Source organism: Trachinotus anak, unplaced genomic scaffold (assembly GCF_046630095.1).
Source record: "Trachinotus anak isolate AG129_WGS33_773 ecotype Australia unplaced genomic scaffold, CSIRO_AGI_Tana_v1 ptg000018l, whole genome shotgun sequence".
NCBI lineage: Eukaryota > Metazoa > Chordata > Actinopteri > Carangiformes > Carangidae > Trachinotus > Trachinotus anak.
The window spans coordinates 20356180-20374742 of NW_027273869.1; the positions used below are offsets into that span (position 1 = coordinate 20356180).

At 44.0% G+C, this 18563-nt stretch overlaps 2 protein-coding genes across 16 annotated transcripts in view; one reads left to right on the forward strand and one right to left on the reverse strand.

Moving 5' to 3' along the window:
- eps8a (EGFR pathway substrate 8a, signaling adaptor) overlaps positions 1 to 2759 on the forward strand; it is a 30696-nt gene extending 27937 nt beyond the window's left edge. For 11 of the 12 annotated variants that reach the window (XM_071502727.1, XM_071502726.1, XM_071502724.1 and 8 more), the window contains one exon: positions 151 to 2759. In XM_071502727.1, coding sequence (XP_071358828.1) covers positions 151 to 261 — 111 coding nt within the window. In that variant the 3' untranslated portion in view covers positions 262 to 2759. The remainder of the gene's footprint in view (positions 1 to 150) is intronic. The other variant, XM_071502725.1, reaches the window with a different exon arrangement.
- Positions 2760 to 4240: 1481 nt separating this feature from the next.
- Positions 4241 to 18563, reverse strand: part of ptpro (protein tyrosine phosphatase receptor type O) — a 35840-nt gene continuing 21517 nt past the window's right edge. Inside the window, exons 11-27 of one of the 4 annotated variants that reach the window (XM_071502733.1) lie at positions 18173 to 18336; positions 16690 to 16810; positions 16040 to 16173; positions 15054 to 15192; positions 14402 to 14522; positions 13379 to 13447; positions 11489 to 11572; positions 8603 to 8638; positions 7952 to 8033; positions 7447 to 7537; positions 7270 to 7346; positions 6938 to 7072; positions 6455 to 6577; positions 5980 to 6134; positions 5472 to 5607; positions 5116 to 5236; positions 4241 to 4910 (exon numbers count right to left, since the gene is read on the reverse strand). In XM_071502733.1, the coding sequence (XP_071358834.1) occupies positions 5132 to 5236; positions 5472 to 5607; positions 5980 to 6134; positions 6455 to 6577; positions 6938 to 7072; positions 7270 to 7346; positions 7447 to 7537; positions 7952 to 8033; positions 8603 to 8638; positions 11489 to 11572; positions 13379 to 13447; positions 14402 to 14522; positions 15054 to 15192; positions 16040 to 16173; positions 16690 to 16810; positions 18173 to 18336 (1772 nt within the window). In that variant the 3' untranslated portion in view covers positions 4241 to 4910; positions 5116 to 5131. The remainder of the gene's footprint in view (positions 4911 to 5115; positions 5237 to 5471; positions 5608 to 5979; positions 6135 to 6454; positions 6578 to 6937; positions 7073 to 7269; positions 7347 to 7446; positions 7538 to 7951; positions 8034 to 8602; positions 8639 to 11488; positions 11573 to 13378; positions 13448 to 14401; positions 14523 to 15053; positions 15193 to 16039; positions 16174 to 16689; positions 16811 to 18172; positions 18337 to 18563) is intronic. The other 3 variants (XM_071502735.1, XM_071502734.1, XM_071502736.1) reach the window with 3 other exon arrangements.

Sequence of the window (18563 nt, forward strand, 5' to 3'; positions counted from 1 at the left end):
GAAAATCTCTGACACGATAAAGTGGTGACGGTTCCTCGAGAGTCTCCTGAGATCAGAGTGTTCACTTCACTGAGTTTTCACGTTTTCTAACCAGCTGATTGTTTCTGTCTCTGCTTCGTTTCCTCCATCTCTTCCTGTCTCTGTCTCCAGAAGAGTTCAGGCTCTGAGCTCCAGGAGATCATGAGGAGGCGGCAGGAGAAACTGGCAGCCAGCACCTGTGATTCAGGGGTGGAGTCTTTTGACGAAGGCAGCACCCACTGAACTCCCCCCCCCCCCGCTTTGCTTTATTTCTTATTTTTTTTCAAACTGCAGCCGCTGTTTCTCGCACTCTTGATCCTCAGGCGGCGGCCGACCACGCTGAGTTTGTGGAGATCATGCGGCGCAGGCAGGAACTCCTCAGCTCGTCTCCGTAGAGAGTAAAACAGAAACGCAGCCGAGGACCACGTCCTGCCACGCTCACCTGAGGTTCACCTGAGGATCACCTGAACACTTCTGGGACCCTGGATGTTGTTTTCTCTTCTCAACCAGAAGAGTTTTGTTGGTGTTTGTAAAGAGTGAAGATAGCTGCTCAGTAGCTCGTTTTCCAAAGTGAAGTCTCTCAGTATTAATGTGAGGAGGAGCAGCGGCCGGTCGTCAGCCGCAGTTTGTGCCTCTCAGTCGTTACACCTGAGCTTTTCTGAAGGCCGGGACCCTGAAGGCAGCACAGTGAGACAGAAGCCACATCTCCTGGTTCCTGCGACGTAAATCCAAATGTTAAATCAAATGTTAACATCTGTAGCTTGTGTTTGTTCCCACAGGATCATTTTCTGTGTGGAAGAGTCTTAATCGTTGGGACCTTGTCCCTCCAAAATAATATTCAGTGTCCACAGGTGATGAGCAGCTGTGAGGCTGTGATGGAAACACTGGAGAGGCACAAACTGGGCTGAGAGTTAATGATGTTGCTTGAATATATTGTTCTATTAATTTCAGTAAACATAAATGTACATTTCAGATTTTTGGGCCAAGAGAATTATAATATTCATAGTGTATAACCTTGTTATTTTCTGGTTATCAAAACATTTCATTAACTTAATTAATGATAGAACTGATCAACTGAAAAAGCAAAAGAAGTGAAATTAGTTTTGTCTCATTCTGAGCATCATGATTTAGATTCAGTGACAGAATCAATAACTGAAGACGACGTTAGATTCGGCGTTTTTGCACAATAATGAATAAAATGTAGAAGTTTCTCTGCAGGAGGCGAATGAAGAATCAAACCTGTGACATGATTCAGAAACACAGTCCAACGTTTTCTAACAGCTGCAAACTGCTTCAGTTTTTTTCCTGAGGAGGTCAAAGGTCATCCAAACACTGTAATGAATGTCTGCTGACTCAGCAATTCTCACTTTAAACATGATGAATGTGTTTTCTTTAGGCCCCGCCCACAGCAACAGGTAGCCTCGTGTCCCGTTGGTCATCTCACGTCATCACGTCTCCAGGTAGTGAAGAGCGGATCCTGAAGAGTGACGGAGGTGATCTCAGGTCAGGTAATGTTGACTGGAGTCGAACCTCAGTAACTCGCAGCAGCTCAGTGGATAAAATATCAGATGAATGAATGTGACAGATTTTAGATTTGGACCCAGTGCAGAAAAACTTTGAGACCTGTCGATGCTGCAAACTCGAGTTTGTGCAGAAATTACTGAAGGAAAATGAGAATAGTTGTAGTTGCAGCTTCACTGTGGAGAACTGGAGTCAATAACATTAACAGGTGAAGATAATACACGGGTGCTGTTATCACCTGAGTGAGATGACTAACGGGACTAAATGATAAAAAGCTGATAGTTACTGTAAATTCTCATCTGGCTTCACTGTGAGAAAACAGGACCTGGAGCTTAATGTTCTGCCTCCATGTTCATCTGTTTTCTTTCCAGTTCAGTAGAAACTCGTGTCAGACTCCACTCTGCTCAAACACTGAAACACTGCTGTCAGCACTTCCTGCCCAGAAGTTTCACATTAAAAGTCCTCCAGGGTCACAAAGGGAATAATCCCTTCCTTTCCTGGGAGGCTCTTACTGTGAAAAATGTTCAGTAAGTGTTGAACGCAGCTCAAGAGAAAAAAAACAGCAAAGTAGTGGAGAAGTTGCCGGTGGATTAACACTGATCAAAAAAACCAGCTGTTTTTTACCTGATTAGTTCGTGCGGGTCATGAACTTATCCAGACTCTTCCATTATCGGACTGATGGCTCTTATTTGAGAATTTACAGTAAACTCATCTGCAAACATCAGCTGTTCATCCATCAACAGGACTGTTTGTGATCAGTTTGTACTGAGAAGCCTGAAACACCAGGTGATCCAGTAGCTGGAGAAAAGGTTCTATATAAAATAAGTATGTGTGTGAATAAGCCTGCATATAAGATGTACAAGGATCAGCTGGTACGTTCTCGACTCACTGTGGCTTTGATTGTATTGGTTTTATTTTCAGGCCGTTTTACTGGCCGAGTGAAAACTGAAATGAATGAAAAGGTTTTTGTCTGAGTTGTAGCACAACACTGTAAAAACACTAATGATTCAGTATCTGACAGTTAATGTGTAATCACTGTTGTTAATGAGAGTAAAGTTACTGTATGTAGTGAACTGTCCTTGTACCCGAACAGTTCTAGAAGCCAATCAGAAAGAAAAGTTACGAGAAATTCACTCAGAAAAACATTTGTATGTGTTTAGTTTTCATGGTGCCTTTTCCATTTCAATCTGCTCGTTCTGCAATAAAACCTTTACAGAAAACTGTCATGTCCTCACTAAGTTTTTACTGACGCTGCATCAGATGTTAGTCACAGGAAGAACTGCATCAAATGTCCAGGTGAGTAAATCTTGACTTATTCTTAGATCAGATAGTTGTACTAGTTTTAATAGTTATACCTGTAAATGTGAGTGTTGCACATAATGATCATAACTAATTCTAGGAATAAATATATTGTTTATTATCTTAATAAATGCAGTTTAAATTAAATAAGGCATCAGGGCCCAGAGTGTTTTAACCTAACTGCTGAAACATGTTGGTACCAGTAATAATTCTTTTTTAAAGACACTTTGATGGTTTGTAAATGAAACTTCAACACTTCACATGTAACTGCAACAGTTTATTTTTAACACACACATTAAAACTCTGTGACTGATCCGGGGTCAGATCATCCCTCAAATCCGAAGTGACACAATGTACAAGAATGGCACCAACGACCGACACACTAAGCAAGAAACAACCGTGAAGAGTGAACCGCTGCGGGCTCCGGGCTCCCGGCGGGTCCGTGTCCCGCAGAACCTCCAGCTCAGGTAACGAGTCACATACACAACAAACCTCTAAAGCAACATTTCCACAAGAATCACTGTGTCATGAGTAGAAACAAGAGTTCAGCAGTAGTAATATGTACAGTACATCTGACCTCTGCCCTCTGGGGGCGGGACGGTGAACAGGTACAGACTTCAGGTGTTCGATGATCATTTCACAACATCGAAGGTTTTTTTTTCCTTTTTTACAAACATTCGTTAATTTCGTAAATGTTTCTACAAATTAGATACAAGGTGTCATCAAAATAATTAAACAGCTTTTTTCTTTCATTTTAATTTCAGACTCGGAACAAATCAGTTTTCTAATTATTAGAATAAAGTCGGGGGATTAAACACTGATCTGTCAGAAATGTAGGTCATTAAAACAAGGTTGGGCTCAAACATCTCTGAACAAAAAGGTTTCACTGGGCGCTGGCAGTCAAATTAGAAACGTGTATCACACTGAGGGGAACGGAGCAGAGAGAAAAGTCCTCTAACTTGCACTGTGCTCTTATTTTGACGACACCCTGTGCATCCTGAACCGAGTGTGAAACTTTGGGTTAAAGAGGTCGACCTCCCATCTGCAGACTTCTGGACAGATGAAGTTGGAAGTGGAATCTTGTTGATTTGAACTGAGATGTTGTTTGACATGTCCGGGCCCAGAGAGGCTCCGGCCGGGCTCCTCTGGCCTCAGGGGCGGGTGTGAGGTGTCGAGGTCCCGGCAGCTCCCGGTCCTCCACGGGCCTCTGTTCCCTCCCGCTGGCCTGTGCCCTTTAGTTGCTGTGCAGACCCAGCAAACATTCAGTGTGGTCGAGCAGCATTTAGTGAAACCAGGAGCAAAATATTCTGAAGCTGCTTTTATTCTGAAACTTCCTGCGAGTTCAAACTGCAGCTGATATTTTTCTAAAAGGTGAGAAGGAGAAATCTGACAACGTGTGAAGTCGGGAGAGAACCTCAAGCCACCGTGCACTTAGCAGCTTTTAGTGTTTGGTTAAAAAACAGCGACTGACTGATGATTAAAAACCTGCGGTTTGTGCTCATTGTTGCTCCAGTCTCCAGTCTGTCCAATGCTTGCTGGGGCTGCGTGAACCTTTGAGCTGCGTCCTGGCAGTTGGTCGGAGCTGTCGGTGTTCTGGTGGTCCACATGTTCCGGTGCAGTGTCCCAGGTTTGGCAGTGAGCGGCGCCAGGAGCACAGATTCACACTGGAGGAGGCGGAGAAAGGGGCGGAGGAAGAGGCGGAGGAAGAGGCCGGTGTGCTTGCTGGTTTTTCAGCGACTCCTGAGATTAAAAACATAAATAAAATGAAAAACTGCCGACTCGCTTCCACCGGACACAGTGCAGACATCCAATCAGCAGACGGAGCTCGGTGCCACTCGTCCCGCCCCACGGTGACATGATCCGTCCAGGTCAGAGGGCAGGGTCGTGGTCGAACATGTCGGGCAGTCAGTGAAGGCTCCTTAAGGCGAAACTCCATCCCATGCTTTAACACCAATTCAAACAAAAACTGGATTTAATTTTTCTCGTGTCGATTAGTCTTTTGATACTGATGATGAAGCGAATCTTCTGCAGAGATGGAGGCCTGAAGCTCGGGAGGCAGGACGCGTTCACGCCTGCAAGACAAGGAGGAGGGAGGAGAGACAACCGTCACACTCATGACACAAGACGTGGTTTTTATTTGAACGTGACATCTGAGAACATCTGAGAACATCTGAGAACATCTGGAGGGTTTAGTGTAACATCTGTGCTGGTGTCCACTCAGTCTCATCTCCACAGCTGGAACTTGACCCGGCTGAAGACTCGGGGAGACTGACTCACGTCTGGAGGAGTCTCATTATGTCTTGCTGGCGTTCTCGTAGATGACATCAGAGGTGATGGACTGCTGCTTCTTCTTCTGCCACATCAACAGGACGCACTGATGGATGAACACGTACTGCTCCTGCAGAGAGGAAACAGCAGCTGGTCAAATACACGTGATCTCAGTGAATCCACGGTGAATTAAAATCTCTACACGGGCACAGACTCTCCGTCTGCTCACATCTGCATTTTCACTGTTTCACTTCCCAGAAAAACCTGAAACTGGATCCTTTAATTTACAGAAAACCAAACCACAGGCACAGTAGCTGCTGCTGATGTTTCCCGGCAGCACAGAGAGAGGTGAACACTGTCTTCACCTCGGTCTGGACCATGGACAGACGGTGCGACCTCATCTCGGACACCATCCCCAGGATGTCGGCGAACTCGTGTTCTCGGATGTGCTGCATCAGACGATCCAGAGCGATGAAGGTCCCGGTTCTGCCGACTCCAGCGCTGAGGAGCACAGACAGTCACATAACGAGCGTCCGGCCACAACAGGAGGAAGGTTTATGACATAATGGACATTACATCATCTGTCTAATTGAATCTTTATGGCTCTGAGTGTCAGGATGTGACCTGACTTCCTGCTCTGTGACTCAGCGTCTCTGATTGGTTCAGGACAGTTTCCGTCAGTCGACTGAACAGAGCTGAGTGAAAACTGTGGAGCTCCAAACCTCACAGATCATCAATCTGACCACTTCCTGAATTTATTCTGATCATCATGAAAATCACCGTGTACGACCGAAAGCTCCGGAGCAGCTACTCAGTGTGTCCAGATGTTTGTGACCTCTGACCTGAAGCGGCCTCCAGAGACCAGGTCCTCACCTGCAGTGGACGATGACGGGGTCTTTGGTCCTGTTGGCCTGCTGACGGACGATGTTGACGAACTGCAGGATGCTCTCGATGGCGTTGACCGTGGGGACGCCGTGGTCCGGCCACGAGGTGTAGTTCAGGTGGAGGACGTCCTGGGTCTCGTCAGCCTGGGGGGGGCGACAGCAGGGCAGACTCACAACCACTCACCCACACAAACAAGTTTAAAACCAGCTTAAGGACGGACTGAAGCTTCTGCAAACAGCAGCAGAACTGCAGCACCTGAAACTGCCTCAGAGGAAAGCAAAGTAAAATATTGATATTATATTGATTTTGTTGATGTTCCTATAATTAGGAGATAATAGTCATTTATTGAAATAATAGTTTTCCTAGTGATCAGAGCGGAGAATGATCTGGGAGCAGCTGCTCCAACAGTTTCAGGAGGACCCTGTGTGGGGCCCTGAGCCTCGGGTTGGGAAACTGTACTCACGTATCCCAGTCTGAACTTCCTGATGGTCCACTCCAGAGCCTCGGACTCGGAGAGCATCTCCACACTGATCTCTCCGTACATGACGGGTTCGTCTGTGAACGGCCAGTAGTGATCACACTTCACCTGCAAACACACAACACATCAGCTGTTCCTGTTGCCGGGAGACGCTTCGCTCCAGCCGCTCCGTTTGTTCGGCCTCAAGCTGCGAAATCAACATCTGACATCATCTGCTCGTCTTTATCATTTCACACATTTCTAGTTTGGATTTTGGCTAAAAGACAGAAAAGGTTTTTAAATGTTCTGGAATTTTATTGTAATATTACATATTTTTTCTGTATTCACAGTATAGCAATATATTTCCTCTTTTTTACTTGTATTTATATTGAATAGTTTACTGTTATTAAGATTAAGATAATTAGTGTAAATTAGTCAGAGTTCATTTTTCAGAGTGGAGACAGGAAGCTGAGCGGCGAGGACCCTCACCCTCCGGCGCTCGTTACACTGCGTGAGCATGACGATGATGGGAGACTTCTGCTGCAGGACCATCTTCCAGAAATCATTGCGGGTCTCGGGGAGCGGGCCCTGGGTGGCGATGTACTCTTTAGCATGTTTGTAGCCCTGAAGGTAAGAAGCACAGTGTGTGAGCGTAGCTTTGACGTTTCAGCTGTTGCATCACAAAAGGAACCAGAAGAGACCACAGCTGTGATTATGGGACAACTGTCAGAATGAGATCCTGATCTGTGCTCAGTCTGAATGTTAAGATCTCTCTGGTGAAATCCTGATGTCGAGAGACGTGCTCGGACAGGTGCACTCACAGGGATGTAGTTGGCATTGATGTAGTCTGAACCTTCGTCGTTGTGCATCGAGATCAGCTTCACTCGACTGAAGTCGTCTGGAGAGAAGATTTCATCACGTTCACATCCAACTGAGGCCAGTGATGAAATATCAATATGATGGTGTTGTGGTGTTCTGTTGACAGGAAGTGGACTCACATGGGAGGATGTTGGTGTATCTGTTCTTGGGTCTGTTGACAGGCAGGTCTGCTGCATCATGGGCCAGATCCAGGCCGACGCTCTTCAGCTCCTGAAAAACATCCACACGTGTAAAAGTTCTGCAGACAGCAGCACCGTCACTAACACGGGAGTCAGTTCAGTTCTGCAGCAATAATAATAATAACTATTATTATTAAAGTCACATATTTCTCATCATAATGAGACGATGGCAAAACTGTTCAACAACCCACTGTCCAATAAAACATCAGTCTTCACTTTACAGACACACGTCAAAGCATTGTTTATATATTTTATATATATATATATATATATATGTTATAATATTTTGTTCTGAAAAGCTGTGAACCTCAGATTTGATTTCATTTCATTATTTTTTTTATTTTAACCTGATGCTCACAATAATAAAATCAATAATCAATCATCATCATCATCATCATCATGAAGGTCCAGCTGTGAACATCTGTGTGACTGTGTGGGTCCAGACCTCAAACTGCAGGGAGAACTTGTACGCAGAGTCTTTGCTCATTTCTTTGAAGTAGGCGTCGAAGTCGTCGAGCTGCACGGGGCTGAAACCACAGAGGAGGAAACTCAGGAGCAACACATCATGTTCACACCTCATAAATCTCAACGTGACGAACACTGTCGGTTTGAATGACCCTTGACCTTTCCTGTCATTTGACCCTTCTAATTCACAGACTGAATAAAGTTTGACAAGTGAGAAGATGGAGTCTGAAACATCTGTGTGGAAAAAGAAAAATGTTAGAAATGTTCTTCAGTGGACTTTCAGGAGACTCGGCATAAAGAAAAACCTGATGAGGACCAGCCTGGACATTAGACTGAAGTGGAGACTGACTGGTTCCAGTTCTGCATTTACATTATCATTGAGAAATGTCTGAGTCATATTTCCATATTTCCACTGGCTCTCAGCTTCAGTTTCCTCCCGTCGGACGCTCCACTCTGCTGCTGCTTCACCTTGTCTTTAACCTGCTCAGATGTTGTGTTTTCTGGCTGAAGGCTGGTATTAGTGCGATGGCAGCACACATGCAGAGAAAGACACACAAATACACAAAGAAACCAAAACACCAAATGATGAAGCCCACAGACTGAAAGCCACGTTGTTATTTAGTCTTGTTACCTTGTTAGCTTCCGTTTCTTTAAAGCTGTCTTGCTCCTATAAAATACAGACATGTAAATTTCCTCATGTTGATTTCTGACATCCTCCATCAGTAACTACAGGAAGACTAAATCACAAATCACTGTCAGATGTTTCTCTTACTCAGCCATTCGTCTCGCATCTGCAGACGTCAGGGTTCGACCGACCTGAGTTCTAAAGCTTCACTGATTCAGATTTTCAGACTGAATCTGGTCAAATGTGATGATTCAAAAAAGCCTTTTTTAAAATATTCTGTGTTTTTTTTCAGGGTTTTTTACAAGAGTGAAAATTAAAAGGTCTAAAACTTTATTTTGATAGTAACACGACAGTAAAGGATTTATTCATGTGTGTATACGTCTGTGGCTGCCAATATTAAAATGAAATTATTCAATCATATTAAAAATTTTGATTTCCAGTTGTGTTTTCCTGTTTGTATAGAGAGAATATGTTAAACTTTTATATTCTAGTTAACCATAAATTACGTTAATCCCAATTTTTAATTAATTTAATTCAAAATTTAAAATGCAAACTGGACTTTTTTTTTTTTAACCATTATCAAAATGTTCATTTCATTTAATTACAAATGAGCCAAAATTCATTTTCAAGCATCAAAAGAAACAGTGATAATTAGTTTCTGTTTAACTTTTTAAATGAATTTTTACAAGTTTGATTTTTATCACATCAACAGCACACAAATGGAAAATAAAATTTCAACTTCACCTAAATATTGGCAGCTTCCATAAAGACCAGTGTGAAACCCGTTCATTGGTCGAACCCCAAAATCACAGTGAAATGTAAAGAATAAAACATCATGCTCAGAAATCTAAGCTGTTCTCTGCAGACACTTGAAACATGCAGCCTTCATACATTTACAGTCTTTCATCTCCGGCACTTCGAGCTTCTACATTCACATTCCTCTCATTTCTGTTTTCACACAGAGCCTCTGATTGGTTCATCTGCCCCACGACTCCTCCCAGCTCACGTCTCAGGTGTTTAAACATCACCTGGGAGGAAAGCTGGAGGTTTGGGGGCAGTAAAACCAAATCAGTGAGAAACCTGTAACTGGGAACATGCACTGTAACATCTACAGTCTAACACAGAACATAGAACATACAGGAACCGTTCTACAGGAGGTTCTACACACTGACTGCTACAGAATCCAAACGAGACGAAAAGAAAGAGACAGCGTGCAGACACCATACATGGAGCAAAGCCAGAGTTAGCATAACAATTAGCATCATGCTACATGCAACACGTTAGTAGAAACACACTCAGTGTGACTCTGAGTGTTCGACCACAGACACAGCATTGCAGACAAAGCTCATCATGTCAGAGAAATCGTCTGCTGACTTCCTGTTTCCCCCGAAACTGATCTGGTGAAGAATCAGTCTGGTGTTATTCTCTGTTTTCCTCCTCATCAACAAATCCCAACTCTGAACACACACACACACACACACACACACACACACACACACACACACACCTCAGCTCTAACACTGAGTGATTCTCATGATTATCACTCATCGCTGGTTTTGATTTGGACCCAAATAAAAAGATGAGTCTGAGTTTTCTGAACATTTGAGAACCTGATGATGTCACTTCCTGTCACTGCTCGTTCAATCTGAGGTTCCACAAGGCTCCATTTTAGGACCCTTGTTATTTATTCAGAAAAATTATGTTGGAAATCTGGTGTCTGATATTATATCTATGGATGACTGATGTCTAGTTTTAAAGCTTCAGAACAAATATTCATACCTGAGGTTTTTGGTTAAAGCCCAGATAACATAAAATCAGTTTTCTTAATGAGGTCAAATCCAGGTTTCTGTGGGGACAGAACAAACCTGTGGTTCGACCAGTTTCCAGATGTTTGGTAAATCATTTATGCAAATGGAGAACAACGCAGGGCCTGAAGTGGAGCCTTGTGGAACCTCGGGTTAAATGTTCCTGTCATGACACGAGACAAACTGGATCATATCAGATTGATTATTAATCACATCTGTCGACCACGACAGCATCAGTCATTTCAGCAAATATCCAGTAACATCTGTTTATGTTTGAGTGGCAGCGGGAGGAGGTCGGGTGAAGGATGGGCCAATAAAAAGTCACCACTGGTTTCTTTTAACCACGACCAAATCCAAACCTGGTTATTATCATTTTTAACCCAAACTATGTTTTTTTCTGACATTAAGTTATTTTTGTGCTTGAACTTTGTGAGACTTTAATAGTGGATCAGAACTGTTTTATTTTGTTAGAGATTTTCAACATCTCTGGAAGTCACTGAAAAATGATGTCCTGTTGGAGACATTCGATCTGAAGCTGTGTCGTCGTGGACAGAAGTTAGAGACACAGAATTTTTTTTCTAATTTGGAGGACAGGTGACTCAAGTCAAGTGACATCTGACTTTCTCTGGCTTTATGAGGATTTTTAAACTCAAAGCTGCAGGTAAAGACAGGTAAAGAAAGTCGTTCTCAACTGTCAAACACGATTTATTGCTTTCGCTCTAGCGTATTAATCCGCTGCTGAAAGTAGTGCGCGATTTCTGTGTCGTTTCTAAGGTCGGCAGCGAGATAGAAACGTGTATAAATATTCAACCAAGAGGAAGAGGAAAGAACAGCCTCCTGAAACGAGTCTAAAGGTTCAACACATCTGTACAACCAGGGGGTTCCATTTTTTCATGGAATTTGTTGAAAAACAGAAAACTCTAGAATAACACCAGACAAACTGAACTCTGGATCCAGATTTGATCGGTTCAGGTCACCTTGGTTCAAATGGAGAGTAAAACAGTGTCTCTGCTCAATACTGTGGGCTGTGGCTCCATAAGACATGCCCCTGAAGTGCAGTGTTTCTGGCCAGCAAATGCTTACTTACCAAGGATTAATATAAAAAGCCAAAAGATAGTCAGTCCAAAGGCAGGATGGCAGTAGGGTAAGGAAGGCAAAGAGGCTTCTTCGCCTGAAGGGGGTTCAAATAAAAATAAAACAAGAACAAATGAGGAGAAACAGACACCAGGGGGCGACAGGTTGGGGACAGAACATGGTGCTTCATTAGTAAAGAGGCTCAGAGCGTCGAGAGCTTCACATTAGTGCTGAACACAGAGTTAATGCATCATGCAGCCGTTCAGAAAGTGTCCCGTTGTCTCTCTGGAGGACAACAGGAGTCTGTCTGCTGCCGGACATCAATGGCCGCTCTGTCTCATTTAAACAACCTCCAGCCTGAGTCTGTGACATCACTGTGTCCTCCCAGCCCATCCCACAATGCAACACTCAGCCAGGACCCTGATCATGTGTAAACAGTCCACAGTTTGTCACTGGGTGGTGACGTCAGACCACGTGACGCCACCTTAACGAACCTGATGATTTCATTAACGCTTGTGTTGCTGGGGTCGTGACCCCACTGATGCAGATGCTTCTTCAGCTGACGTGGTGTGAACCTGGTCCTGCCAGACCGCAGGTCGTCTCTGGTTCAGACTGAAAACATCTGATCAGATCCATCAACTCCATCTTTTAGCTCCTGATTTAAATCAATTCCTTTTAGTCTTTTGAACAAAGTTCTGCTGTTGTTTTTTCTTTTGTTTTAGAGAAAATCATTTCATCAGTTATCTCAAACTGGTTTTACTACTGAAAACCAGGGACTTAGATTTAATTTAGAAAATGTTCACAGATAAGCAGATAAACACTGAACTGATTCACTAATTTCATTTCCATCTGTCCAACAACAGAAATTCTGGGTTTGACAAACTAAGTGTGGGATTCTGAGGAGAGTCTGTGACGGTCGTCAGAGATTCTCGTCTGCACAGATGAAGTTACGACACGTTTACTTGAAGAAAAGAAGAGGATCCAGAACGGAGCCGTGAGGTTCACCACACTGGTGCTTTTAGTAAAAATACAGTTTCACTGATGTTAAAACACATATATAACAACTAAACAAAAGTTCTTTTTTTTAAGTTTTAAGTACCTGACGTGTTTAAATGGTTGTGTAAAGAACTTTGTTTGATCTTTTCCCACGTTCATCTGCATCAGTGGAGATCCTCACACCCACACTGCTCTGCTGACATGCACAGTCAAAGCATAAACACAACCACCGTCACATTAAGAGGAAGACACTCTGATGGACATGTGCATTTAGTGATGGAGTCAAATACAGCAGCAGATGGAAGCCAAGGTTCTGCCTTAACTGACCGTCTTTCAGCTGTTATATTAATCACACATCTCCACCTCTGATTGGTTGTCATGAATCACACGTGAAGGACTGAGTCTGCTCCACAGTATCACCCGGGAGACGCAGCTCTCCTCTGCCTTTCAAAGAAGGGCTTGTTTCGTAGAATTTAACACAACTGTCTGAAGATTTGTCCTTGAATCTGAGATGAACCTGAACTTTCATCATCAACAAACATCCAATTTCAGCTGGTCCAAACAAAGCAGACAGGGGGGGCTGAGCTCATCATCACCGTCACCATCATCGTAGCCTTCGCTGCTTAAAGCGCCACAGATCAGATAAAATCTGTAGCTACATGTTCAAATCCCTAATCTGCCCCCCCCACCCCCCGTTGGGCTGCTAAGCTGCCTCCAGTTGGGTCTTTTGAGGGAGTTTGCAGCTTTGACGTCCAAACTGAGGACGTGTGAACTGGATCTGTACTGAAATCTGCGACACAAACATCCTCTCAGGCCTCAGGGCAGTGACGAGCTCCTGTCATCTGAAGCTGTGGTTCACACATTTCATAGAGATGTGAAGATGAACAAACAATGAGGGGGGGCCTACCAGTTATAAGGAAGTTTTCCGTCTCTCTCGAATGAAGCGAAATTGACAAAAGTCTCTGCTCCACACTCCCTGAAACAGAAAACACCGACAACCACATCACACATGGAGCAGAGCGGTGAGAACAGCACAGAGCAGTTTGGGGAAGTCAGAGAGATCTGATGACGAATCAGTAAAAAGAGGAAGTGAACTTCAAGTATGAGGGAGAAAATAACAGAAAACTTATGAGAGTTTGATGCCTTGATGAAATGAACTCAGTTCAACAGTTTGCAGGAAACATGAAGGTGACACGTGAACCTGCAGGTAAAACTTTACAGTCACAACATGTGTGGAACCAGATTCAGTCAAATGATGAGAAACTAACTCAAAACTTTAAATTCAATATTTTGTTGTGTCTCATTAAATATGAAGATTTATTTCTGTTTTTAAAAGAAATCTTCAGACTTTGACTCAATTTTCCTGAAAATTGAAAATTTTTCAGAGCGTTTATGTTTTTTTTGGAAAATTACACAAATTTGTTTTTGCTGTTTAATTCAGGGAGAAAAAGTCACCTGAAGCAAAACTGCAGCACAAACCCACAACCTCAGCTCTGAGGTTGGCAGTTAACATGAGCTAAGAGTGTTAGCGTTAGAAAATACAAAACTGTTAATGACACAAATGTGGAGTTTGTAGATTCAGAGGAAGAAGCCAAACATCATCCATGTCCATGTTAATACAGAGAAACTGTCAGAGAAACATCTGTCTTTTCAATCTGTGGTCAAACATGTGAAACACTGTTTGGAACCTGGTTGTTAGAAAAACTGATTCTTTACATTTACATGTTTTAAAGAGTGAAAACTACACAAAGACAAACGGTGAAGTCTGATTCATTATATTCACCTCTGAACAAATGAGACTAAAGTTTCAGAAACTTGTGAATCGATGAAACATTACGTTTGTATAAAATGTTTGTTTGGTGGAAACTGCAGAGACGGATGATGATGATGATGATGATGATGATGATGATGATGATGGGTGAGTTCGTACCTGGTCATCTGCAGGTGCTTCTTGCGCAGAACCAGCAGGAACAGAACCAGCAGACTGATGAGCAGGATGCTGAGGACGGCCAGAGCCGAGATCGCCGCCACGCTCGGGTTCATCTCTTTAGCTGCAGACACATGACGTTTGGTTTCAGACAGGATTTTATTTCTCTACTTTATGTTTGGAGACACTTCACTGAGACTCCTCTGTTTCCTGTCTGTTCTGTCAGTGCTGCCTTCAGTCCTTTCACTTCTACTTTGCTGTTTGTTCTATCGTTTCTAAGCTACACACTTCCTGCGCAGACATTTCACATTAAAAGCCTTACATTGGCTCACTTTCACAGTAAGCTTTTAATGTGAAACATCCACAGGAAGTGGCTAACAACCAACACTAGTTTGACAGTAATCAAAGTAGAAAAAATGATCACAATGAATCTAAATTCTAAACTAATTTTTACATGAAAATTCCATTAATTTACTCATGAATAATAATGAAAATTATTATTGTTACTGTAACAATTAAAATACTCTTCAATAGGATTTTAAGGGAGAATTAATGGACACATTTGAAATGAAGATGTTAAATTTGAAGGTGTTTTCATCCCTTGTGACCTCACTCCTGTGGTGCAGGGGCAGCATCAGTGGGCGGAGCCACCTACCGCTGGTGGAGATGGTGATGTGTGCAGGTTTGCTGGGCGTGCTGTAGCTGAAGCTGGTGACGGTGCAGTTGTAGGAGGACGAGGGCATCAAACCAGAAACTGTCACCACGTGAGAACTGGCCACCTGAGGCTCCCGGGCCTGAGAGAGACCAGACCTTCATCATCATCATCATCATCATCATCATCATCATTTAAAAATAGAGCGTGAGGAGGAGCTGACAGCAGAGACCAGCTGTCACAGTCTGTGTCGCCCTGCAGGAAAAATCCTCACCTCCTCTTTAATAACATGAGTCACTGCTTCAGATAATTACTGAGGAGACACGGGGAGGGGGGGCTCAACCTCCTGCTGCTACACTGACAACCTGCTCCACACAAAAGGTCACACACTTACACCTGCAGCCCAAAGCTCAGGTTCAGCTGGAAGCTGCAGGAGGAGACACGGGACAGCGAGGAGGTGTGAACGGCGCAGAGCCGAGCAGCAGAGGAGGAGGGGCCGCTCCGTCAGGACAGAAGAAGAAGAAGGTAAAGAAACGGCTCCGACACCTCAGATCGACAGCCCCACCCTCGTGTCCCTGCTGCGCCGCCGCTCTCGCCTCAGGACAGGAGGAAATTCACCAAACACAATCCTGAATAAATCTAATTCATAATCACATCACCAATCAATAATTATGATCTAGTTTAAAGGCGGGAGCAGTGCGAGAAACACTGAACACAGAGACGACACCGGCTGATCTTCAGCCTCATGATGCAGCAGACTTTTTACTTCTGGAAATTTAAATTTAAATTCATTCATTTTTTAGTGATGAAACTTTAGTTCATTGTGTTGTATCACGACTTTGTTCAAGCAACAACACAAACAGAGAATTAAATGAGAAGCTGCTTTTTATTCACCTTCATGTGTGAAGTCATTCTGTGAAGTTTCACTAAACTGACACAGGTCAAAGATCATCTACCGGCTTCTCTCATATCTGACACAGTGGATTTACCTTCAGCTCCTTGCTGCGTTTGCTGGGTCTGCAGAGGACCTGGTAGTAGTCGACCACTCCCTCCTCGCTCCACAGCAGAGTCACCGACGAGTGAGTGGCGTTGACGGCGTACAGGGACCTGGGAGGAGCCGGCTCTGCACGAAACAAAACCAGCAGAGGTTTCAACAAAAGCCTCAGGGTGCGTCAGATCAGCGCCAAGCGGAGCCTCAGGCAACTCTGACACTTCCTCTGAGGACCAAAATACTTCGACAGGCTCAGAAGAGGAAGTGGAAAAAATTAAGTTTCATATTCACTTTAAGACTCAGTTTGTAGGCTCTGACACTAACAGGTAGCGTGGTCATGGTCCTCTGAGGCCACCGTACCACAGAAATGTAAACACACTCAGACTGAGTGAAATGACCTGAATCTCCTTCAGCGTAGGAAATGCTGGACCTCCCTTTAGAAGAAAATTACAACCCACAATTCCTTGCTGCAGCAACATTTAAAGTGACGCGCTGCTTTCAATGAGACACAACAACCTGAGCTGTCACCAACTTTATTTTATTTTATTCTATTTAATGGAAATGTGTCAAATCTCAATGTTAGTGTGTGTGTGTGTGTGTGTGTGTGTGTGTGTGTGTGTGTGTGTGTGTGTGCGCGCGCGCGCTGACCTAGTTTGATGATGTTCGGCATGGAGGTGTTCCTGCTGCGCTCGGTGCAGGCCGTCACCGTCAGGTTGTAGATGTCACCTGGAGGTAGAGGGAGGCTGGCCCGCATCACATTACGAGTCACCTGACACACACACACACACACACACACACACACACACACACACACACACACACACACACACAGGTCAGTACAACAGAACAGGTGATTGAGTTTCTCTTGAATAAAAAGGTTGAAATGATTCAGTTTGATGTGATTTCAGCTCCTGATGAAATATGAACATGAAACTGACTGAAGGTGTTTTTAGAAAATATTGTTTCATCCTAAACTCAGTTCATTCTCTGAGGCTTCGCAGGATGTTTCCACTTCGTCCTTTTAAAAACGGTGTTTTTTGTTTCCTCACACTGATCAGATCCAAACTTTCTGCCTCCGTCCTGAAGTCAGTGTCTCGAACGCCCTCAGACTGAAGTGCAGCTCTGTTTATCCAGGTGCTGCGTCTCTATCAGTCGGGCCAATTAAGCCTCAAACAGCACCTCCGGCAGCTAACGAGGTGAGCTGGCTCTGAGTCTGCCGGGAACGTAATCGGCCTCGTAGAGGAGAAGATGAGCTGGAGCTCCTGCAGCAGAGACAGCAGGTCATTCCTCTGCTGCTAATTGGACCATCAAGTGGACCCAGAGGAGACGATCAATATCAGCTTGACTCCAAGTAATCAGCTGCTGCTGCTGCAGAGTCTGAGCTTTAACTGCTCCAAACACTCGACAGAACCCTGCGAGGACCACGGTCCGTCCAGAAACTGGGTCATTATCGGCTCAGTGGAGACGTGCTCGTGTGTCTGAGCTCCCTGAAGAGAGAGGACCTGAACCAGAACCAGAGTCCAGGTGGAGGTCTGACACATGAACAGGTGACCCACCTGCAGCGTCATACTGCACCCCCCCCCCCACCCCCCACCCCCGCAATGACTCGTGACAACGTCTGTTTCACTGAGACTGAAGGAAACTTAAAAACAGGAGGATTCTGAATGAAGTTCTGCAGCAATAACATTTCACGCCACTGTGTGAAATATCATTTTATGCTGCAGCATTAAAATTTTCCTTCATTGGTTCAAAACAGAAAACAACAGATCTAAAGTGAACGGGCAGTGGTGTCTGTTTACTTTTGGTCATCCAGTGCAGGAAAGCATCAGACAACATCACCTGCAGTAAAACATCCTTAAAACCATGAACAGAAGGTAGAGAAGTGGAGAATATTATTATTTAAGCCCTGAACATGTGATTCTGAACCCACACGTCTTTATTCTTCATGTAGTTCACTGATCTCAGATCTGTCGGCTGCACTTTGTGCAGGTTTGTTTTCAACGATGAGGTTTAATGAGGTTTATGGTTCCAGAGACACAAACATTCACAGGGTTTCTTTATTAGAAAAGAGCTGCTGGATGAATGACTGGATGACTGGATGACTGGCTGGATGACTGGATGAAGGACTCACATCGATGGCGTAGCTCCTCTCAGGTCCTTTCTTGCCGACAGCGACCACCTGCCAGTGCAGCATCCTGGAGTGCGACAGGTCGATGAAGAGTTCGCCATACGTCCATCGAACGTACAAAACGCCGTGAGAATAATCCATGGAGGAGATGTGAGGAGCCTCAGGAGCTGGAGACAGAGACGTTCTGTGAGCATCAGCACCACATTTCCAATTCAACACTGGTTTAATGGAATGAGTCAGGTTCAGTTCCTGGTTTTATTTTAATGGATAATTAGCACAAAATTAGCATTTGAACTAACACTGTGAAATCTGCTTTGTCCCTGAAAAAAATGAAAAAAAAATTACAAAACTGTTGTGTGATTATTTCACTGAGGAAGGACAACGAGAAAAAAAT